Source organism: Carlito syrichta, unplaced genomic scaffold (genome assembly GCF_000164805.1).
Source record: "Carlito syrichta isolate Samal-C Ts95f unplaced genomic scaffold, Tarsius_syrichta-2.0.1 Scaffold303985, whole genome shotgun sequence".
Lineage (NCBI taxonomy): Eukaryota > Metazoa > Chordata > Mammalia > Primates > Tarsiidae > Carlito > Carlito syrichta.
The window spans coordinates 753,471-779,551 of record NW_007248081.1 but is presented as its reverse complement, the minus strand read 5'-3'; the positions used below and the strand labels follow the sequence as shown (position 1 = coordinate 779,551).

Below are 26,081 nucleotides of genomic sequence, written 5' to 3'. Positions count from 1 at the left end.
TGCACATATACCACTTTTTGAAAATTCATTCAACCACTGATGGACACTGAGATTGAGTTCATATTTTGGGTATTATGAGTAGTGCAATAAACACAAGAGTGCAGATATTTATTCAATATGCTGATTTCCTTTCTTTTGGATATATAGCCAGCAGTGGGACTGCTGGATCATACAGTATTTCTATTTTTAGTTTTTTGAGGAACCTCCATAATGTTTTCCATGGTGGCTGTACTAATCTGCATTCCCACCAACAGTGTACAAGCATTCTCCTTTCTCTGTATCCTCACCAGCATCTGTTATAGTCTTAGTCCATTTGTGTTTCTATAAAGGAATACCTGAGGCTGGGTAATATATAAAGAAAAGAGGTTTATTTGGCTCATAGCTCTGCAGGCTGTACAGGCATGACACCAGTGTGTGCACTTGGTGAGGACTTTCACCTGCTTCCACTCATGGCAGAAAGAGGGGAGTATGCAGATCACGTGGAGAAGAAGGGTGGGGGAGTTAGGAGCAGGTTCCATGGCTCTTTTAACAACCAGTTCTCACAGGAACTAACAGAGAACTCATTATCACAAGGATGGCACCTAGCCATTTATGAAAGATATACCCTCAAGACCCAAACACCTCTCAATAGGCTCCACCTCCAACAATGCGGATCAAACCCCAAATGCAGTTTGGATGGTCAAATACCAAAACTGTAGAAGGTATTTTTTGTCTTTTTGAAAAGAATCATTCTAACTGGGGTGAGATGATATCTCATTGTGGTCTTGATTTGCATTTTCTGATGATTAGTGATGCTGAGCATGTTTTCATATACATGTTGGCTATTTGTATGTCTTCCTTTGAGAAACACCTATTCAGGTCCTTTGTCAATTTTTAAACAGATTATTTGTGGGGTTCAAGTTATGTGAGTTCCTTATAGATTCCTGTTATTAATCCCTTGTTAGATAGATAGTTCACAAACATGTTCTACCATTCTGTCGATTATGTCTGCACTTTGTTAATTGTTTCCTTTGCTGTATAAGAGCTTTCTGGCTTGATGTAATGGTATTTGTCTATTTTTACTTTTGCTGCCTGTGCTTTTGAGGTCTTATCCAAAAAAACTTTGCCCAGACCAATGTCCTGAAGTGTTTCCCCAATGTTTTCTTCTAGTAGTTTCATAGTTTGGGGTCTTATATTTAAGTCTTTAATCCATTTTGAGTTGGTTTCTGTAAATGGAGAAAGATGAAATCTCATTTCATTCTTCTGTATATGGATATTCAGTTTTCCCAAAAACATTTTTTTAAAAGAGACTGTCCATTCCCCAATATATGTTCTTGATGCCTTTGTCAAAAATCAGTTGGCTGTAAGTAAAAGGATTTACTTCTGGGTTCTCTATCCTATTCCATGGGTCAATGTGTCTGATTTTATGCCAGTACCAAGATGTTCTGGTTACATTAGTTTTGTAGTATAGTTTGAAAACAGGTAGTGTGATGACTCCAGTTTTGGCCTTTCACTCAGGTTTGCTTTAGCTGTTCTGTGGTTCCACAGAGACCAAAATTTTAATATAACTTTTATTAAATTACTTTCAGGACTATAACTAACCTTATTTGGAGCATATTTTGGCTTAATTGCTATTTTTATTGGCACTCCCAAGTGATATAGTTTGGATGTTTGTCCCCTCCAAATCTCATGTTGAAATATAATTCCCATCAGGAACAGTGACACTGGCTCACACTTATAATCCTAGCACTTTAGGAGACCTAGGTGGGAGGGCTGCTTGAGCCCAAGACTTTGAGATCAGCCTGGGGAAAAATAGACCTCCTCTCTACAAAAAAAACTTAAAAATAAAAAAAAATTAGGCAGTCATGGTGACGCACACCTGTAGTCCCAGCTACTCGGGAGGCTGAAGCAGAAGGGATACCTGAGTCCAGAAGGTCAGAAAAAAAAATAATGAAATGTGATCCCCAGTGTTGAAGGTAGGGCTTAGCACTCTATCATGAGATGTTTGGGTCATGGGGGGAATCCCTCAGGAAAGGCTTGGAGCCAATCTCATGGTAATGAGTGAGTTCTTGCTCTATTATTTCATGTGAAAGCTGGTTCTCTCTCTTGCTTCCTCTGTCATCACGTGACATGCTGTCTCCCCAATGTCCCCCGCATGTAAAAGCTTCCTGAGGTCTCCCCCAAAGTGTGCCAACGCCATGCAGAACTGTAAGCCAAATACACCTTTTTTCTTTATAAATTACCCAGTCTTAGGTATTTCTTTACAGCAACACAAAACGGACTAACATACCAAGGTACTTTTACTCTCTCTTCACTGGAATTAACAAAAAAACTAGCAAGGCTGGAGCAGGAGAAGGATGAAAGACTGGAAACAAGCGCCACAGAGAAATGCAAAGCCTCTGTGCGGCAACATAACCCATACCCGCACCTGGCTCATCCCATCTAGAGTTGTTACACCTTCCTTCTAAGATAACTACTAATCATACTTATTTGAAAAAATCTTTCAAACTCTCCAAAAGTAAGAATAATTTTGTAAGTTGTCATTTTCATGGCACCAAAGGAGACATGCTGCTTCAATGATGAGAGAATGAGCATATGACAATAACTTTTTCAGCTATCAAGCTGCAATAAATTCAACAAGCGACAACAGCAGACAGCACTGGGTCACACCTTCCTCTCTAGGCGGATCACGAGTTTTCATTTACCTCAGAGAAATTACAGCTGTAAAGTCAGAGAATGAATATGGCAAGTCTTCCTTCTGAGTCACAAATGAACTCTTATGGGGGGGTCTAACTGAATTTGTCATAAGAGTTTGAAAGGCTTCTTCTCCATAAAAGAAGGACTCCTACTCTTCAAAAAGATGGCAACAATCACAAAATCAATAAACTCCCCTTTGTATATAGAAGTCAACATTTTAGACAGACATACATTCTACCTTCTGAGGAGGAGTCCTCTCTTACCAGAGGCAGACACCAGTTGACAAGAAAAAAAAGAAGGGAAATCACCAAGTATGACATACAAGGCCTCAATCTACCACATTTCCTCCCATATACCCCTATCCCAAATCACCTAAGCTTCACAAACAGAACCACTCACTCTTCTCTTGTTGGAACACTGTGTTTTTGTATGTGCCATTCCCCACTCCCATCTCTCTCAAAATATTTTAAGTCCCACTCCTGGCTACCCCCAGCAGAGGTAATTTTCTGAACTCCTAGTTCTTTCAGTTAATCTATTTATTTTAATAATTCTATGCCTATTGTTCCTGTCTCATTAACATATGGGCTAGTGGGAGACAAAATAGAAATCATGTGTACCTTTGTACCTCCAGCTGAAACACAGTAGATGCTAAATACTTGATAAATGTATACTCAAAAAAAAGTATGGTAAAGGAGTTTTTTTTAAGTGAAAAAACTCAAAGGACCCAGAGGAGCAAATATGAACATATAAAATGATTAAGAGGAGAAGAGGTTTTTCAAATGTCCAATGAGTGTTCCTACCTCAGAAAACAGAGCTCAGACTGGCCTAATGGGGACACTGAGGATAAGGGAGACACTCCCCTTTCCTCTCTTTGCTTTTCTCATTCCATTATGCATGACTCTAAAAGCTCTCTTGAAAATAACACAAAGAAAGACTTGAAAATTACTCCTTAGGGAGTTCCTCTTCATCTTAGAATATGTTTTGACATTTGAATCTCCCTGACTTCAATCATGTCCTAGGAAAATTCATTAATCTATAAAACTTTGCTAGATCATTAAGTAGTGCGATAGACACACTATTATACACACAGCTACTGAGCAAACTAGCAAGGAAGGAACCATAAAATATTTAAAGAAATTTTGTTTGTTCCAAAAAACAAATGACCTAAAATTCTTGACAAAACTAAAAAGACTACTTTCCACGCAAGAACATGCTAAATTTCTGTTTTATACTGAATAAAGAAATAGCTAATTCACATTTTTAACTATTTTTATACAGATAAAGCAGAAATGCAAAGTTTGATAATTTTTTTTTTTTTTTTTTGAGTTGGAGTCTCACTCTGTCGCCCAGACTGGAGTGCAGTGGCCGCTCCCGGCCACCGCAGCCTCGACCTGCTGGGCTCTGGCGATCCTTCCGCCTCAGCCTTCCGAGTAGCCGGAATTACAGGCGCGCGCTACCACGCCCGGCTGATTTTTTGATTTATTGTAGAGATGAGGTCTCGCTGCCCAGGCGGGTCTCGAACCCGCGGGCTCAGGCAATCCACTCACCTCAGCCTCCCAAAGGCGCGGGATTACAGGCTGAGCCACCGAGCCCGGCTAAGTTTGATAATTTTATCAGAAAAGTTGTAACATTCAACTAAGGGTTTATTCCTTCTTTTCAAAACTCAAAACGGCCCTATTTAAATAGCACCTTCAAGCACTCTGTAACAAATATACAAAATAAAGTGTCACTCACCTTATTTTTGGCATATAACTAAATTCTACTGCTGTGCAACTTATATGACCATCAGTCATCTGCAATCGCAGCATCCTTGGTGCAGCCTGAGATTCTTCATTATCCTTTGGCGCAGCAACATTACGAATTTTTTGAATTTGCAAAACACATGGACCTTCAAGCTGTCAAAACACAAAAGAATAAAAGTCACTTTCTAGTCATGGCTGTTTTCATTTATATTGTTTTTCTTTTCCTTAATGGTCATGCTTTGATTTACAATGATAACTTTAGGTAAGGTTAAAACTGAAATTATGTTATATATTATCAAGTGTCTTTTGTTTGTTTTGGGGGGAAGGTAAAGAGAAAACTTCAAAAGAAGAAAATTTTTTAAAAATAATTCTGAATTCATTTTCAGAAAGCCAGAAAAAGAAAACCCTAGCTATATTTTTGTATAAAAGGTATATTAACTGATGCTTTTAGTCTTACGCACTCTAACTCACACACATACAGCCAGCTTCTCTCCCCCCCCACCCCCCATGTACATTAAGTGATACTTTGAAAATAAAGAGCTTGGCAATGTTTTTAAGGGACATTAACTTTATGGCAGCAGTGCAAAGGAATGTTTTTTGTTCAAAGACAAGTTTAAAGTGCACCCTCTTCTGGTATAAACGAAGAATACAATACTCATGAAATGACAGAAATTTCAAGTGTGAATTGCGCTTATTTTCATATTTTCTTTTTTAAAATGTCATTAAATCTAATGCGGTAGTATAAGTACTGGCAGTAGGGAGAAGTACTTTCTCCAGTCAAATTTCAATCAAAGACCAAAAAAAAGCAATGGATTAACTAGATACGAAGTAAAAAGTTTTATATAATAAAATGCTTATGGCAAGGTTTAGAATTTGCTAATGGCAAATGCTTATGGAAATGCTTACGTGTCTGAAAAATAAATTTAACTCAAGTGACAACCTCTACTTCTTTAAGTATTACAATACTGGGGAAAAAGTTACATTTTAAAGATAAACAGTCTTTTAAGTAAAATCTTTCTGTGCCTATTAATTTACATTTTCAGCAGAGAAATGTAAAATGATTGACAAGCATTTATACTTAAAATTTCCCGAGCAAACACATCCCCAAGTTGAAATCTACTTCATTATTTATCGATATTTTGCCTGCAAAGAAAGAATTGTGTTATAATTTTAGGCTTAGAGAATGTAGTTATAAAACAGAATCTAAAATTTCATCTAATTTTCAGTTATGGGAAAAAAATCTCCAAGTTGAAACAAGTTCAAAAGTACAGAAAAGCTGCTAATTCAGGATAACTTTTTCCTTGGCTGCTGTTACATCATTAAAATAAAGACCTTTTAATTAAATTACTGACAAGTTATGGTTATTGTTATGGTCTTTTTACATTATTAGTACTCTCCATAGCAAATGCGTATGCACTGACAAACATCTAGCCTTTGTTGTCCAATACAATCCACCAGCCACATGTGGTTATTTAAAGTTGCATTTAAATTAATTAAAATTAAGTGAAATAAAAACTCAATTGCCCAGTTGCAAAATTTAGCCATATTTCCAGTGCTCTATATCTGGAGCACATGGAAATAGACCCTTTACATCATTGCAAAAAACCCATTTAACAGTTAGTGAAGATCCAGACCTTTGTGTTCTAAAGTGAGATTCATACATCCTGGGTACTGCACTTCTCTTAAAATGTAGGAGAGAAACATTTGTTTCTATTTATTTTCAGAAAGGAACAACAACAACAACAAAATTACACTTTACTAATGTTCAACAGTCAAAACAACAAGAGCACCCTTACTCAGTCACTCCAACACAGGTCACAAAGCATCTGTTGAATTTTGGGAGTTCTGTGTCCCCTGGGTGTTGAAATGGCACCATCACTGGTTTGTCTGCTTTCAGTATGTTGTGACAAACTGTCTTTTATTTGTAGACAGTTAAGTGGATATACAGATTATATTACTTAGTTTTAACCACAATGGTCACAAAATGGTCAAGTCACTTTAAAAGACTCTGCCAAAGAAACACAAATTGAAGATAATGCCAATGATGCAAATACAGGGTAGGAATAAGGCTGGTATGCTGAATTTCTACATGTGGTTGACCATAAAAACAAAGAGCTGGGGAATGAATGAAACGAAGGCATATCTGCCCTGACTGCTGATGTCTCCTAGCCATCAGTGAGTAAACAAATACAACTCCTGGTCTCTTCACCTTTTTTAGTGGGTTGAACAGTAGTCAAAAGATAAGTCTGCCTGGAACCTGTAAATGTAAACTCATTTGAGAAAGACTCTTTTCAGATGTATTTAAGGTAAAGATCTAGAGATGAGAACATCCTGGATTAGAGTGGGTCCTAATCCAATGGTGAGTGTTCTTAGAAAAGAAGAGGAAACAAACACAGATAGACATAAAGATCATGTAAATAATGCAAGCAGAAATTAAAATCACCCACTTACAAGCCAAGAAAGGTCAAGGACTGACTACAGCTACCAAAAGCTGGAAGAGAAGTATGAAACAGTTTCTCCCTCAGAGCCTCCAAAAGAAATCAACCCTCTGATACTTTTAGACTTATTTGTTAAATTAATTTCCATTGTTTTAAGTTACCAAGTTTGTGGTAATCTGTCACACATCCACTGATGAAGTGAGTTATCTGAGTAGGAAGACTATACTGTATATTGGCCTCAGCCCCACCCTCCTCGGCACTTAGCCAGCCTCCTCAACGGCACTTCCATGTTGAGTGTACAAGTATGCATGTTTTGTGGTTCAGTTTTGGGGCCCATTTGGCTGCAGCACATCTTCCAAACACATTTTTGTCAACAAGAAAGTCATTTTGGCCCACATCTGCCACTCTTTCGCTTCCCAGCTGGTTCCAAAGCAAGGTAGAAAAGGAAGTACTATTATTGAGTCCTCCTGAGAAACTCCCAAATTAAACATAATCTTTTGATTGCCACTTTGCAGTGTGAATCATCAAGCCTTAAAATAGTGGTTCTGGCCAGCAGGGCGGCTCACACCTATAATCTCAGCACTTTGGGAGGCGGAGGCAGGAGGATTGCTTGAGTTCAGGAGTTCGAGACAAGCCTGGACAACATAGCAAGACCTCATATCTACAGAAAAAAAATAAACAAACAAAATTAGCCATGCAAGGTGGTGTGCGGCCTTGAATCCCAGCTAATAGGGAGGCTGAGGCAGAAGGATTGCCTGAGCCTAGGAGGTACAGGTCGCAGTGAGCCATCATTATGCCACTGTACTCTAGCCTGGGCAGCAGACTGAGACTCCAGCTCCAAAAAAAAAAAAATTAGTGGTTCCATAATTCTGAATATTCCATAAGTAAACTGGTAAATATAATACATTTTGCATTATTCTCCTTTATAATATTCATTTTATTACACTCTGTCGTTAAAACAGAGAAGTACTAAACCTAAATAAAATATATGTAATCAAATAAAACTCTATGGTTCTAAAATCCCAAATCCTGAGTCTAAAGTCATCCAAAAACATACACAAAAATAGGTAAGAATTAATTTCAAAATCTTTGTTCAACTACAATCAACAGAAACCCCAAAGTAAAAAAATATATCAATGTAAATGAAAATAAAAAAATTAATCCTTGACCACCCAAGATTTCTGTTTTTCTCTTTTGTATCAGCAATAAGAAACAATTAAAAGAAAATTACTGTACATGTTTTTAATAAGTAAGAAGAATTGTATCATTGTACCTCCAGGCAAGCATTTCTAGCTCTAATAAACAACATCAAGTATCTGCCAGAAATCCTCTCCCAGGTCATTCATCCAGGCTTTACTCTCTCTTCTCCTTAAGTCGATGGACTCCTCCATCATCTGAACGCCTAACCAGTCATACCAACTTATGTAGAATATCAGATTTAGATGACCCTATTAGCTTATTAATTTACTGATCATATTAAATAACATTCTTGTGTATCAATCAGACCCCCCCGAAGTTTGGATGACATGGAACTAATTCTCTACATTCTGATTGTACTTTAAAAAAACAGTTAAGACTGAGATTTTTTTTTTTAAACTCTAGAAACCATTTGAGTCTAAAAATATATGCTGCCATTTCTTGTTATAATCTTATCAGTTCCTTTGAGATACAAATTTCTCAATCTATATACCTAACAACATAAGTATGACATTCTCCATCAACTCTAAAAACAAGCCACATCCCCAGAAACAATCTGAGTATGATTCAGTTCCAATGCTCCATCATTATTGCAAAGTACACTAAAATTAAGAGAAAATAAAACAGTTTCATCCTCCACCATCCTTTTAACTAATTTAAAACACAATTCATTTCTTTCTCTATACTATCACTACTTCCAAAAGCATTTCTAGTGGTGCCAGTGGAGATTTTCTAGAGCTCATTTTTCCATCTATTCATGTACTTCAAGGGAGATTTTTGACTGAACTACTCACATCTCTACCTTAGGACTCAGGCAACAGCGCAGTGTTTCAAGAAAGCTGCCTTGGAAGAAGAAATACTAATTCTGCCTGTAGGCATTGCAAAATCCTGAAAGATAAACTTTTTTTTTTTTTTTTTTTTGAGTTGGAGTCTCTGTCGCCCAGACTGGAGTGCAGTGGCCGCTCCCGGCCACCGCAGCCTCGACCTGCTGGGCTCCGAAGATCCTTCCACCTCAGCCTTCCAAGTAGCTGGAATTACAGGCATGCGCTAACACGCCCGGCTGATTTTTTGATTTATTGTAGAGATGAGGTCTCGCTGCCCAGGCGGGTCTCAACCCCGCGGGCTCAGGCAATCCACTCACCTCAGTCTCCCAAAGGCGCGGGATTACAGAAGAGAAACTTTAAATAGCACTGATGATAACCTTTCTTACCTACTTCTTTCTCTGCCAAAACCTCAATATCATTTTAACACAATTTGACTTAAATAAACATGGAGATGGGGCAGGAAGAGACAAGAACAAAAGTTTGATTTGTTACACCCAGGACCATTCTAAGTATAATATCAGACCCAAAGAAACTAAAATAAAACAGAACTGTCCACATAATGTTAGAAATTTCACAAACATTCCTCATGTCATCCACGCAGGCAATCTAGGGTAAACCCCAATTTGGAGAACATCTTCCTCCAGAGAAAATCTGTTTGTTTTTGGCAGTAACAACTTCGCAACTGAGATTCTCAGCTTTGGGCTAGTGACAAATTTAGACTTAGGCAGAACCTTAACTAGAAGGCAGTAGCACCCCAACTAGCTACAGGCAGGAGCTAACACATAACTCTTCTAGAAAAAAACCATTTCTGATTCAGGTAGCTAAGATTCCCACATAGAAAGATCAAGAAACCGAAGTCACAAGAAAATATCATGAGACTTAGAAGGAAACAAGTAACAAACACTGAAAAATATTAAAACATTATTTTTAAAAATTTGTAGGCTCCAAGGACTTATGAATTGTAATGATCAAACACAGGCTATAAAATAATAAGTCTACTCTAGAGAATTTATACAGAACTCTAAACCCATCAACTAAGGAGTATTCCTCTCAAGCATATATTTGCAAATACAGATCAAGCCACAAAGTAAAACTCTACAAATTTAAAATACAGCTATCATTCAGAACAAACATTCAGATAACAATGAATCTGGAATTAGAAATAACAAAAAATATTCTACAACTAAAACAAGTAAAGAAGAAATCATAAGGTGAGCTAAAAATATTTATAACTGAATTACAATGAAAATACTATTACAAACCTTTATACATTAATAGTTATATGCTTATAGATATATGAAGCATATATATACACATGTATATATATACACATACATATATGAGTATAATTAAATCCAGTGCTAGAAAAAAATTAATAGTCTGAAGATGTTTATATTAGAAAAGAAGAATAACTAGTGAGTTGAACTAAGATGTTGAGAAAGAAAATGAGTTCAAATTAGGTAGAATAAAGATAAGGAAATAATCTAAAAATACACTAAAGAGGATTTTAAAAGTCTAGCATAACAAAGTCTAATGAAATTAATACCTGACAAGTGTTATCAAGAAGCAAAGAGTAAACACACAAACCAACAATTTAAGGACTAATAACAATTTTTAAAAGACACAAACATACATTTAGCAATAAAAAAACAATAAAAGAGACATAAGTACAGCAATATAAAAGTCCATGAACTAGTGACTACAAAGACAAAAAGTGATATATCCATAATAAGGGAACATTACTCGCCAATAAACAGAAACAAACTATTGACATTTGCTCTGTCACAGATTACCCTAAAAAATATTGCACTAAGTGAAAGAAGCCAGAAACAGAGATTATATATTGTGTGATTTCATTCATGAGAGATGTCAAGAAAAAATTTATACAGAAAACATAAAAGACACAGTCATATTATTAAGACTAATAAGTAGAAGGTGACAGAATTTTAGGGCAATATACAAATATCAGTGCTTTTCTATGTACCAGCTAACAGGCAGAAATATAAATTTAAAAATTGTAAAAACACCATATACTATAATAAGAACAGATAGTTCCAGGAATAAAATTTACAAAATATACACAGCCCAAATATGTAAATAAATTATAAAACTTCATGGAAAAAAATAATACACGAAAAGTTATACCCAGGGTTGTGCAGCCAGCTCATAGCAGCTTGCAAGAGTTTATCATGTGTACTTCTTCCTAATTCCTGGTATAGCTTATAATCAGCTATGGAGAGAATATTGATAGCATAGAAAGTAGCCAATGCTACATCTTAGGGCTCCTTTTTTACTTTAGAGAGGTAGTTCACCAGCATTTCACTGGTAATATATCAAACAAGGATGTCCATTGTCTTTAAGCTGATCTAAAGATTCAATGCAATTTCAATCAAAATTCCAACATATTTTAAGAGACTTAAAATCAGGGCAGCTTCTAAAATATATGTGGGGTGGGGAGCTAGAATAGCCTAAGGAAGAATAATGTGTTTTACTATCATAGGATTACAAAATTTGATCATTTCAAGTGCCCCAATGATATGGTTCAATTGAATCGCATATACATGACTAAAGCTAATATAAGGTGGTAGAACAGCTTTGCAAAATAATTTGTCATTAGCTTGTAAAGTTGAACACAGGCTTAATTCTACCATGCAGCAATCTAATTCCAGTTGTATTCCCTAGAGAAACTTTTACACAGGTGCATCAGCTGACAAATCTGTTCCTGGAAGTAGGGATGGACACTATTATTTTTTATTTTTTGTTTATTAAATAAAAATCATCTAAACACCCATCAAAATAATTGATAAATAAACGATAGTATAATTACACAGTTTAACCTTATATAAAAGATAAAATGAGTGAGCAATAGCTATATGCACACATATAACAGCTATAATATTAAATTGTAAAAGTAAAACAAAACAACATGTTGTTTACGAATATCTACATATGTAACCAAAATATTTTTAAAAATCAAGGAAAGCTAAACTCAAAATTTACAAGTCATTTGTGCAGGAAGAGGAAGAGGTAGGACCTGTAGTAGACAATGCTTTTGCCATATTCTAGTGCTTACATCTGGTTGAGGCTTCAAAACACATACATTTGTATATTTCAAAGAGTTCAAATAATTTACATAATGTTTTAAAATTAAGACACAAGTAGTTCACTGAAAAACTGGAGAACTAGCTCTGCAATCTACACAGCAAGAAACACACTTAAAATTAAACCCCAGAATTGGATTGATAGCAGAGGTGTGCTGGTGAAACACTTCCGGTGGGTGACAGGGGAAAAGTTGTCCTGGTTTGAAACATGTGCCAATTTCTGTGGCCAATCTCAACTACCAACTAGATGTTACTGCACTCTAAATTTGGAAGAGATGCTGACAACCAGCTTCATGAGCTGGAGCAAGCTGGATTCAGCACACAGCAAGCATCTACACTATGCCTTGTACCAGAGACCTCGGTGGCTCTGAACACTTATCTGGCACTCCTGAAGCTATTACACAAAACTCAACCTTGCAGCAGCTTCCACTACCACCAGACAGGATTCTCCACAGTTCCTGCTTTGACATTAGTAACAAGCCCAAGTCCAGAGCAAATAACACCTGACTAGCAGAGCTGAGGGTCACGTGTACTGAACAGGTGCAAAGAAGGCTAGGGGGAGGTATCTGGCATTTTCTTCTTCTCGACCACCAAGATTCTTAGAATGGAAAACTCCCCCAAACACAAGGAGAGAATTCAGGTTCCAGGAATCACAAACATATACTATACTTATCTTCCATGTATTGTTACCAGTCGAGACTATCTGTCAAGCTTTATTTTCTGTAGCCTGTACAAAAAAATAGCCTTTTATGTTTTTCAAATAGAAAATATTAAATACGGTGTGTGCAATGTGTTGAGTGTGTGTGTGACAGGGAGAGAGAGAAAGGGAAAGAGAGACAGAGACAAGGAAAGGGAGGGCAGGAGGGAGGGACAGACTGGTTCTCAAGGTAGGAGCACATGTACAGTGTATAAACTGTATGCCCCCGCAAGGGGATCTGCCCACTAAAAATCACAGCCGGGCTGAAAATCACAGCTCCACAAGCAAACAGTCTAGCAGGAAGCAGCCTCTCGCCCTCAGCAAGATGAAGCAGCTGCCCCTGGCATATGCACTCCTGATACAGCCTTTGTATCACTACATGGACACTGCTGGTTTTTAATCTCTCACTAGGCGAAGTGCTCCTATAAGCCAGAGGCTGTCTTGCCCTTGGCTCTCTATATCCTTTTCACTTAGCACATATATACATTCAAAACCACTCAATAAAGAAATTATTTTCTAGTGTTTTAACTATACTTTATCACTTACTAGATATACCAGAGCATATGGCAGTTTACATAAGTTCTTTACTAAAGGACTTTAAGCCCACTTGTGTATCTTCAATAAAAAACCAAGGGCAGAGGACAAAGCATTGTCAGCAGTAACTCAGCTAATAACAGGCAACCAGAATTCAAATCCAGACTAGCTCACCTCAATGCCTGTCTTGTCTCTACTGCACATTCTACAACTATGATAAAAATTTGTTATATACAAGAAACAGATGTAGGTATAAAGAGCAGTGGGAAATTAACCTTTAACTGCACTCCAGTCTGGGCGACAGAGCGAGACTCCAACTCAAAAAAAAATTAAGTCTGTTCAAAAGAAGTCAGGAAAATTAGAAGAGGTGGCACTTGATTTGGGATTTGAAGAATCAACAGCAGTTTACCAGCAGCGGACGGAAGGACATTCAGGTGCTGCGCAAAAGAAGGCTGTGACTCTAGGGAAGACACAGGTCCCTCATCTCTGAAGTAAAGGGAACTGTAGTAACTTCTACTGTCAGTGTTGTTCTGAAGACTGTATAGATAATGCATAGAAATCACTTAACAGGGGACCCAGCACAGAGAGCTTCTCAATAAATGACAGAAGAAAACAGGGAGAAAATGAAAACTGTGTTAAAAACCAGTGCTCTCTGAGAACTTACTGTATCAAAAAAGATCAAGAGGAAAGCAGATTAAAAACATGAAGGATGCTCAAAGAAATAGCTTGGGAAGGTAATCTCTAAAATAAAAATAAAATAAAATAAATAAAAATTTATTTATTTTTTATTTTTTATTTTTTAGTTGGAGTCTCACTCCGTCGCCCAGACTGGAGTGCAATGTCCGCTCCCGGCCACTGCAGCCTCAACCTGCTGGGCTCCGGCGATCCTTCCGCCTCAGCTTTCCAAGTAGCTGGAACTACAGGCGTGCGCTACCACACCCGACTGATTTTTTGGTTTATTGTAGAGATGAGGTCTCGCCAAATGTCCCAGGCGGGTCTCGAACCCGCGGGCTCAGGCAATCCACTCACCTCAGCCTCCCAAAGGCGCGGGATTACAGGCTGAGCCACCGAGCCCGGCTGTGACTTCAAATTTTTAAAATGATATTAACAAACACAAAGGAGTTTAAATGGGAAACAAATAAACAATAATAAGAAAAAAGAAAAACATACTGAATCAAAAATATGATGGTATATTTACTAAAAAATCTAGCTTTTAGGAATTTTAAAAGCATTTAGTAAATGCCTTATAATTAAAAATGGACACCATAAATTTTGAATAAGTTTTCCTAAACTTGAGATTCCCTGAAAGTAAGAAGTATCCATTTACACCTCAAAATAACAACATAGCATAAAATTTGCTCTTATTCGCTCAGAGTAGTTACAGCAATGAAACACAAGTAAAGCAGTGTCAAAAGTAGCACTTTTCCCACTGTATTATCTGCCAATTTCCATATTTCTATTCTTTCTTTCTACATTCTATTCTTTCAACCTCTCTAACTTTCTATTCTTCACCTCTCTAACATTTGGTCTCTGGGTCAAAAAAAAAATTTTTTTTAAGGGAATAATTTGTGTTTCAATTATCAGAAGAAAATGCATCTAATATACATTGTTTTGTGTATTCATTAAGTCCTACTAACAATTACCAATTAGACCTTATAAGTAAAGCATAAAAATCAGAATTTCAGTAATCCATTTTTCTGAAATTAAAAGAGCATGTTTAATTTTAATAACTCGAGAAAAAGAACACAAATAAATTGTATTATCCAGCACAGACTAAATTAACATAGAGGAAACATGATATGATTTGATTAAATTAAAACTTATAACTTTTTTCAATTATTTTTCTTTTTAAAAACATCCAATTTCTAGACTGTCCAAGAGAGGCATCATTTTGAATTTTAAAGCAGGGAAGCCATCTTGTGGTTGTTGTCAGTACTGCTGAGACTCTGATACTTCAACTTGGAAAAATCAGAACTTAATCACAGTTTTACATTTTAAAAAGGCATAACCAACAAAGGTACCTGCATAATCAACGTTTACATACCTAACCCTGAATTGTATCCCACATCTTTATAATAAAAAAATAAGAAGAAAAGGTATAACTATCCTGTCAGTCCTTAGAAATTAGAAAAACATAAACACAGAGCTGAAAAGCTTTCCTGGTAAGGCTCCATCATAATACTTAAGATTCTCAAGTAGCTAGATTAGTAACAAAGTATTTTTACATTAACCTACAGTTTATAATTAACTTCTATACCTTGGTTTAAAATGCTATGAAAATATAGCAAAATACGAAACTTACAAAAGAATATGAAAAATCAACTTTCTTTTTACCATGACCTTTTCCCATAATTTTTTGCTTACAAGTCACTACTGTCCCAGGACTTTGTAATATCTAAGAAACTCAAATTCTACCCTGAAATACTCGTATTGCTCATATTTTGCAATTTTCATCGACTGCAAAATATAGTTTCCCTACCACACATTCCTCCACTCCCACAATCCCCATGTTCTTGGAATCATACATGCTCTGTCCATAGGAAAACTGAAAGCCTGGAGAAAGCTGACATCTGTCCTTTCTCAACACTTTCTACATTTCTGTCTGAAAATTTTGCATCAGAGTTCTGGGGGAACTTTATGGAGAGAATACAGAAATTGCAAAATAATGTTAAGAAAGAGAATGGGAAGAAAGAGAAAAAAAGCTGAGCAAAACTATATTAATTAATAGTAGAGTTGCTTGCACTATTTGCCATTCTACTTTATCAGTGATAATAGCAATAATTAAGACTTCAGGCTGTAATACCAGCATTTTGAGAGGCTGAGGAGGGAGGATCATTTGAGCCCAAGAGCTGGAGACTATCCTGGGCTATATAGGGAGACCTCACCTCTACAAAAGATCAAAAAATGAGCATACACTTGTAGTCCTAGCTACTTGAGAGGTTGAGGTGGAATGGTCACTTCAGCCCAGGAGTTTAAAACGTCTAAAAGCAGTGAGCCATGATCATGCCACTGCCCTCCCAGACTGGGTGATGGAAAGAGACTCAGACTACAAAAAAAACCCTTCAGTTTCAAAACCCAGAGGACAACACCCTTCAGATGTGTCTTAGAATGTGAGATGCAAATTCAGTATGTCCAAGATTAACCATCTTCTAACTACAGACCTGAAAGCTTTCTTACTCGATCACAGTTCTACCAGCTCTCCATTCTCCTTTCCACTCTCAAATTCCCAAACTTGAAAATTATGTTATCTAACTCTTATTAATTATAATAACAGCACACGCTATATGAGCTTCACTTTGACCTTTTAGGAGAAGTTGGAAGACTCCGCTCTACACTCCTTTAATCTTCCTCCAAGGAGGATTACTGATCTGTTTTAGGGAAGCTCCAATCCATCGTAGTGAGCCTCAGGCCTAGTGAATGAGATCCAAGGGGCCTGGAAGGCACAGGGGTGAGGCCCTTTCAAAGGGACCTCACAAGTTTAAGAGAAACAGCTCCTGCTAAGATGACAACCTCCTCTTCCCTCTTGCTTCTTAAGTATCTACCTCTTAAATGTTGGGGCAAATGCTCTCCAATTCTTACTCTTTCCTTTGTTTTTCTCTCTCTGAAATGGTAACATGACAGAAAGGCTTAGAATTTAGTAGAAACAGTCAGAGTTGGGCTTTTAGACTGCTTTGATTCTATTACAGAGACCAACATAGCTCAAGTAGTAGAGCTGGGTTTAGGGCCAAAACCCCAAAATGATGATGTATCCATCTGCCTTATTTCATTCACTAAATTCCCTTAGAGAGATCTCAGTAATAAGAAACCCAACTGAGGTAATGAGGATTTATGCATTCTTAGATATCCAGGACAAAAATACCACCCTAAACTGCTCATGATCCTCAACTTTCCACAGCATTGTCTCTTGCATTTAGTATTTTATGTACATTATCTTTTAATTTTTCAATGTCTTAAGGGAGTAATATTTAAATGGCAAGGAAATTAAAATCTAGCAAGATTAAATAACTTGTCAAAAGTCACAAAAACTAATAAAGAGAAGAAACAGAACTTAAATCCAAGCCCATGACTCCATGTCTGTATCTTTCCAATCTACTGCCCCTGTCTTTTCATCCCCTCCACACTCAATCTAAAACATGTCACAACAATGCCACACCCCTTCTTTTTGAAAGAGCTAGTCTAAACTATACATGAAGTTTTCTGTCTAAATCAGTTTTTGTAACATTGGTTTCTAGCATTCCCTATTTGAAAAATCACTAAGTAATCCAGCTCTCTCTTTCATTCCTTTTTAATATGAAAAAACCCTAGAAAATATTATTTTACACTGAAATCTTGCATGGTCAAGATATAGTCAGATCACTCATTCAGATACTCTGCTTACTACATGTTGCCCTACATCTCAGGCACAGACTAAAACAGAATTTATTTTAAACAAGAACCATTAACATATGCAATTTAGTGACTGATTCTGGAGTGATGTGTTTATACTGATTCAGTTATCATTAACATGGTAAATGCTAGTTAGTAAAGCATTCCAATAAAGACACAAATAAAGTATTTTTTACTATATTAAGTCTTATTTCACTAAAAAGAAGCCAAAGTACATTTGATTCATGTCAAAAATACATTTCTTGACGATTTATTTTGGCCTAAAAGTAGTTTTATTTTTATAAAATGTGTGGAGTTTTAACTAAAGGCAAACAAAATGAGTAATCTATGAGCGTTAGGTTCTCAAATTCCTATTATTTTTAATAATCTTCATTAATACTGTGGAAAGAGTATTTAATGTCAGAAGCAGGCAATGAAAGGAAAAAACATAAACAGGAAAAGCAGACCAAAAAAAAAAAAAACCAACTTTTGTTTCATGAGAAAAGGGCTTAATTTATTTCTACTCATTTTATGTGTAAACTGAAGTCACATGAGTATGAAGAATGTTTTAAAAGATAAAATTTGGCACAGAATAACCTAGATCAGAAAGTTTCAAGTTTTTAAAAACTTCTTATTAGTCACATTCAAGGGAAATTGTAAAGAGGCCACTGTAAAACTTTAAGAAGCAAAAATGCTCTGAGAGTAAAAGGAGCAGAGAAGATTCTCAGGACCACTATCCTGTGAGCACAGAGTAGAGTTGGGTTCTCAGAATCTTGTAGGACACACAGAGAAAGGGAAAACCAAGAATCTAAAAAGCTTCAAGATTTTCTTATGTAAACCGGTGTAAGGAGGTGCAGATACAGCTTTTATGTTATTTACTCTTCCTATAGACAATGAGTACACTTATCAGACCTCTCTAGGATTGCTGCCTAATCTGGGCTTCTGTGTCCTGGTGTTCTTCTAAGTATGCTTTCTGAACCAGCAAACTCTCGTGGAAACATGTTCAAAACACGTTTGGACAGGGGTGGGGTGGTTTGGGCTTGGGCGGGGGTGGGATGGTTTGGGGCCCAGCAATCTGCATTTTGGCCTGGCCTGAGGGCAATCTGATGGACACTGAAGTTTGAAAACTACTATAACCTAAAAAAAGTAGAGAGGAAGAAGAAGAACAGAGATGAAAGAAAAGCTTGAGACTGAGAATACACAAAGGAACAAAATAGATGGCCTTAGCAAAAGGAAATTGTGGCAACGACATTTGCAAGTCTTCAAGTATATGAAGAATTATTCACATAGGAAGGTAACCAGATGTTCTCCATTTCCCCTGAGGGAATACAAAGAAGACATTATAGTCTTGCAGCATAAGAAATCTAGTGAGAATATAATTAAGGCCTGTTGACACAAAAAATTCATAACATGAATACATGTATGTGTACTGCAAAATGATAGCAATAATCAAATGCACAGCCTCACCGAATCGCTAATATTTTTCATCTTCTATTTTTATATTAATAAATTCATTAAATAAACTTAACAGTTTATTAAAGTAACAAAAATAAAAAGGTAACTAAAATTAAAAGAGGCTGGGAGTGGTGGCTCACACCTGTAATCCCAGCACTCTGGGAGGCCAAGGCGAGAGGATTGCTTGAGCCTAGGAGTTTGAGATCAGCCTAGACTAGCATAGCAAGACCTTGTCCCTACAAAAAAAATTTTAAAAATTAGCTGGACATGGTGACACATGCCTGTAGTCCTTTGCTACACAGGAGGTTGAGATGGGAGGATCACTTGAGCCTAGGAGTTCGAGGCTGTGGTGAGCCATGACATGTCACTGCACTCTAGTGTGTGTGGCAAAGTAAGACTTGACTTAAAAAAATAAGTAACTACATGAATAAAAGTAAAATTAAAAGTAAGAAAAGGTCTTGATCCTGAGCTCCAATAATATCTGGTAAGTCTCACTGGTAAAGTAAATATGCCATAGTTATAATTCCTGAAACTAAAGGTTTTCTTTAATGTCAAGTCATCAAAAATTTAACCCAATTTTCCATGAAAGTCACCATGATAATGAATCTGTGACCTGCTCACATCCAAAATATTTTGCAGTTAGTCTTTATTGACAAAAATAATTCTAGTAATTTAGCAGATGTTCATACTTATTATATTTAGCATAATTTTGTTAATGGTTTTCTTTACCTTTTCTACCTTTCCACCATTGATGTCACTGGGGAGGAATTTCTTGCCAATTGTTCTCAGATCTGTCTAAAATAAAAATATTATTATTAAAATTATAGAAAAAAGTAAATCTAAATATAATTACATGAACAAAAGATGAAATTATATTTTGTGGAACAAAAATTAAAGTATTTTAACTGATTATGAGATCCATACATATAATCAATCAATCTTTTCAAGTAACATAGGCCCAAATGTAATTTGTTTAAAGTATATCAGGAAGATGAATAGAAACATATCAGGCCTTAATTCTGGTTATACTTCCTCAGGTAATCTTTTAACTTCTCTATTAAAAACCCAAACTTTATTTTATGTAAATCATGGTCAACCAAAAAATTAATGCCACATTCCAAAATCAAATGACAGCTTTTGGATACACACACATAGTATACTTTTAACACCTGAATAACACATAACCTTGATATGAAATGAAAACATATGACTGTACAGGTCATGATATCCACAATTTAACAAAGGTACACAACATACAATACTCAAACAAACAATACCACTGGAATAGCAAAGACGTTTTAGTGAAAAATTACTGGAGTAAAAATGTATTGCACTGCCTAAACAAATCACACAAACAGAAGCTGGTGAACAAATCATTGACTATATAAAAATAAAGAAGTATGAGAAAAAAGAAAAATGTAAGAAAATAAATAAAAAGAGAACTTCAACTACACAAACTACATAAAAAGTAGAACTTTTAAGGCCTACGTATTCTCTAGGAAGTAAAAATCTAAAGGAATATTAAGAAATTTGTTCAGCGAAAAATTGTCAGTATTTATAAAAAAGGTCTAATTATTTTAGCTAAGAAATTATTTGATGCTTGAGATACTGAGATTAGTGTAATAACTGAAGTTGTATTGTTTTATTATGCCTTAAAATATAGTAAACAGTAGCTCTTCAGCACCTTAAGAACAAAATAAAATAAAACGAAGTACATTTAATCACATGAATTATAAGGGAGAAACTTTTATTAAACTTAGGAAGAAAACATTAGACAATTAAAATTACTATAATGTGAAATGAACATATAAAGAGAGATAAGACAGTTTTCTCTGAACTCCTAAAATAATAGAATGTCCTCCTATCTGAAATATCCACGTGGTCAGCTTTGGAAACAAGAATATAAGTTACATGAGTCCACAGATCCTTTGCAGTCTTTTGTTACCATGATTTATAATTTATTCCTCAATAGATCTCAAGGGTCACTTCTAAACTAAAATCACCAAAAGCAACTGCCGGCAAACTAAGCCCCAAGGTCAAAGACGTGTGTAACGATGCTTTTGATTTGTTTTTTGCAGCCTAAATCCAATAACAAGGTACAAATAATTATAAACCGTATCCCAGATTGTATGCCTTTTCACTTCGAAAGTACTGAGTGATATAGAGGTAAAAAATTCTTACACTAGCCTTCCCTATCTTAGGACCGTGCTGAAGATTAAATGTTAATTACATGTGAGTGCTTGGCACAATGACTTGTACATAGTAAGCACTCAGTGAATGTTTGCCATCATGTTTGTTTTAGTGAATATAGAACATGTACTTTTTGCTACCATCAAAACATACATAACCATTAAATACATAATGCAACTAACAGTTTATAAAAACAGAGGCATTATTTTGAAGTCATTTAAAGGTTGAAATATTTAAATACGAATGAGAAACAAAACATACAGAAATGTTGCAATACGCCATGGTCCCTCACTTCTGGTTTCTATCAATAATTATGAAATTTAATTCAAATTTAAACAAAGCACTAGTCAAAAATCCTAAACTTTGATTCATCCCAACTATAATTAACTAATTAATATCATGACCTTAAACACTATCAAAAATTCTCTAAGACCAGTTAATTTATTCCTCTATAAAATGGAGAAAACACCACCAATCCTATCTCACAAAGTTGTTGTCAGGCAAAAAAGAGACAATATATTCAAAGATAACATAACTTCTAAAGTACTACACACATACAAAAGGAATGTTATTTCAATGTGTTTTTAAGCAAGATGAAAACAATTTACCAAATCTGTAAACACCTTAAATTCAATTTACAAGTACTACAAAGGCAATTTTATTATTTAGATGCCATAATGTCAGGATTAGGATTGCTAGGAGGATGACTGGGTCCAGGAGTACTTTTATATTGAACATAAAAAATAATGCAAGAAAAATATTTAGCCTAAAAATTTTTTAAAATAATTTTCAAAGCATCTACTACATACACACACACACACACACACACGTTTTCTAAATAAGAGAACATCTATTTGGCAAATAACTTTATATTATACAGAATCTTAAAAGAAACAAAAATAAAATAAAAATCTTCTTAAATGTTTACTAATAAATAGTGTTCAATAATTTAAGATCGGGTAATCATAAATTTTTTTCTGACTAATTCAGGTATACTAACCCCAAACTACATGATGGATTTCAATGTCATCTCTCTCTCTCTCTTTTTTTTTTGAGCTGGAGTCTCACGCTGTCGCCCAGGCTGGAGTGCAGTGACATACTCATAGCCACCCCAGCATCGACCTGCTGGGCTCCGGCGATCCTTCCACCTCAGCCTTTCAAGTAGCCAGATCTACAGGTGCGCACTACCCTGCCCTGCTGATTTTTTATTTATTGTAGAGACAAGGTCTCACCAAGTTGCCCAGACTGGTCTCGAACCCACAGACTCAGCCAATCTACTCGCCTCGGCATCCCAACATGCTGGGATTACAGCATGAACCACCGAGCCTGGCCCGTCATCTCTTAATATTCTTACTCTTTATTTTAAAGAGTAAAAAATTAAGAGCCCTCCTTTTCAAAATAAAAATTGGAGCATAAAAGTTACATAGCAAGCCTGTGGCAGCTATCTTTAGAAATGCCTGCTCATGAGGTTAGCCCTAGACTAGGATTGGGAGTTTGTACTCAAACCATTCCCTAGCTGAAAACATAGTTCACTGTGTAGACTGTTTCTATAAACAATATGATTTATGATGAATACCTCGTTTTTGTGTGGAAGGAGTCTGGAATGTTGGTACTTGCTAGGCAGAGTGGTAACTTTGCAGGCAGCCCAATAAAAACCTTAGGTTTCAGTCTCTAATAGGTTAGTTTCTCCAGGGGCAGAAATACTATATATATGTTATTGAACAATGAATAATGGTTCATTGCTAGATAAAGGAACAAGTTCAGAAGAAAGAGGAGACATAAAAATTTGTGCAAGTGTGTGTGGGTGTGGTGTGTGTGTGTGTGTGTGTGTATAAAGTAAGAATCAATAATGTAAGTCTTTCTCAACTAGTAGTTAATTTCCCTCAATCACTTAAACGTTGAAAAAACTCAACTGGGTATTATAAATGCCTGAATTTTATTAAAAAGGGATAAGATTGAAAAGTAAACTATCAGTCTGGTATAGGCTTCACCCTTATTAAAAGGTTTTTTCTAGCCGGGCTCGGTGCCTCAGTCTGTAATCCCAGCACTTTGGGAGGCTGAGGAGAGTGGATTGCCTGAGCCTGCTGGTTCGAGACCCGCCTGGGCAACTTGGCAAGACCTCATCTCTAAAATAAATCAAAAAATTAGCCGGGCATGGTAGCGTGTGCCTGTAGTTCCAGCTACTTGGAAGGCTGAGGCGGAAGGATCGCCGGAGCCCAACAGGTCGAGGCTGCGGTGGCTGGGAGCGGCCACTGCACTCCAGTCTGGGCGACAGAGTGAGACTCCAACTCAAAAAAATAAAATAAAATAAAAGGTTTTTCCTGAGCCGGGCTCGGTGGCTCAGGCTGTAATCCCGCGCCTTGGGAGGCTGAGGTGAGTGGATTGCCTGAGCCCGGGGGTTCAAGACCCGCCTGGGCAACTTGGTGAGACCTCATCTCTACAATAAAGCAAAAAATCAGCCGGGCGTGGTAGCGCGCACCTGTAGTTCCAGCTACTTGGAAGGCTGAGGCAGAAGGATCGCTGGAAACCAGCAGGTCGAGGCTGCAGTGGCCACTCCCGGCCACTGCACTCCAGTCTGGGCAACAGAGTGAGATTCCAACTCAAAAAAAAAAAAAAAAAGTTTTTTTCTATTATCATATGGAATAACAGCCTTGTATTAGATCATCCAACTACATATTTCAGAAAAAATAATAAAGACAAATTAATTCATTCAGCTAATAGTCAACATGCACCCCATAGCAATATGGTTCATTGCTATGTACCTAAGTACATAAATAAGATGAATACAGAACAGAACACTGTCATCAGATCCCTTCCCTAGCATCATTAGAAAGTTTTTCTTAAATAAACAAGGAAATAGAGCAGAGTTCTTACGATATTTTTAAACAACAGATTCATTAGTTTGGGAACAAGTCAAAGAAAGTTAAAGTGTCTAGGAAATACTGTCATTTGTAGTCATAAAGAACATGCATAATAACTATCTTACGTCTATTATTAAAAATTAGCCTTTTGTTTACTAAAAACCTATTTCGTTCAGAAAAAAATGAATTTGTTGGTCTCATTAAAATTCAAAGAAGCTGAAAAAAAAATTTAGAGTTCAAGATATAAATTTTATCTGTTTAAACACAAAAGTAATTCTATAAATATAAATTTAAGCAATTTTATAAGAAAAAGTTACACAGAGTTATACATCTATCTATCTTTATGTATTTCAAATGTTTTTAGTGCCCACCATTTCTGCTTTACAATGACCTTGCAGTAGTAGAAGAATCTGTCAGGCAATAGTTCTCTTGTGAATTTCATTAACCATGCATCACAATACATAAGTTTGATTGTTCGTTTCTTTGAGACAGGGTCTCACTCTGCTGCCCAAGCTGGGGTGCAGTAGTGCAATCATGGCTTACTGCAGCCTCAATCTTCTAGGCTCAAGCAATCCTCTTGCCTCAGCCTCCTGAGTAGTTGAGACTACAGGCGCATGGCTAAATTTTAATTTTTTTGTAGAGATGAGGTCTCACTATGTTGTCCAAGCTCTAACTGCTAGCCTCAAGTGATCCTCTTACTTAGATTTCCAAAAGCACTGGGATCATAGGCATGAGCCATCACATCTGGCCAAATTTAAGGTCACACAAAAAAACTATCGGGGGTAACTACAGAATTGAGAAAAGAACATTTGTTTATTTACATGTTTACTACAATTTTTATAACTTTTGAAAGCAATCCAAAAGCCAATCTAATTATGGAAAAAATAGAGCTACAGAATAGGGTGGAGGAAAAGAATTGGAAAGACATATACTCTAAAACACTAACAGAAATTATAAATAGATTTAGTTTTCTCATTTGCTTTTCTATATTTTCTGAAATGTTCTAAAATAAGAATTACTTTTATGATCAGGAAAAGTTATTTGAAACAATAAATACAATTGTCCAAAAGCTATAACCTAGCTACAGTGTCCATGTAAATTAAATAGCAATTTGTTTTAATGAATATTCCATCTTTACTATTAGCTATTTTAAATATCATTAAATTCTCTAACTGGTGACTTGGTGAAAAAAGGAGTATTAATTGCATTTTTTCCTTTTTTCATTGGATTCTATATAACAGACGTTAATAATTGGCTGATATTAGATTACCAAAGTCAGTAAAAATCACTATAACTTAAAATGAAAAAAAAAGATGTTCTCCACATTACTTATAAAATCCAGTTTATTCTATAAAGATGTTTTCTATGAATATAGCGTCTATATTTAAAATGTTTATAAGTTAATAAATATAACCTACATTGAGAGCAATCAGGATGATGTCATTTACATTGACTTTGTCAGGAGAACTTGTGCAAGCTTCAATGCCTTCATCTGAAAGATACCTGTTAAAATAAAATAAATGGCTTAATATTATCTAAAATCAAAATTAACCAAAATTATTTTCTTAAGTCTACATGCAATTTTTGTTTACTCCTATAAAGTGCTTATACTACAAATATTAGGGAGAGAATCTTAGATATGGACTCTATGCAGTTTACTATTTCTGACATAACAGAATGGACAATAGCTATTTTTCTTCTCTTGTACCCTTAAAGATTATCTATATGCTTTCTTTTTTTAATACACTTTCTGAAAAAAGCTATCTAAATGTCAATATACTTCTAAAGGGAAGTATAAACTACTCTCTGCTATTATGCAAATATATCTGACAATAAATATTTGGTAATGCAGTAGAGTCTTAAAAACAGATGAGATGTGCTGTAAAAACAAAACTAAAAAACACTTAGTTTTCAAATTGATCTAGGAGAAATTTTCTCTGGGTTACTCTCTTACATTATCTTCTCAAGTCTTTCTTTAACATAATGTTCTCAAGAATCTTT

General features: G+C 35.9%; 1 protein-coding gene across 1 annotated transcript in view; it reads right to left on the bottom strand.

The window, feature by feature from the left end:
• The window catches only part of TDRD3 (tudor domain containing 3), a 128,952-nt gene extending 103,373 nt beyond the window's left edge, over window positions 1-25,579 (bottom strand). The window contains 3 exon segments of the mRNA XM_008059272.2: window positions 4,411-4,571; window positions 19,759-19,824; window positions 25,499-25,579. Coding sequence (XP_008057463.1) covers window positions 4,411-4,484 — 74 coding nt within the window. The 5' untranslated portion in view covers window positions 4,485-4,571; window positions 19,759-19,824; window positions 25,499-25,579.
• Window positions 25,580-26,081: the final 502 nt, after the last annotated feature.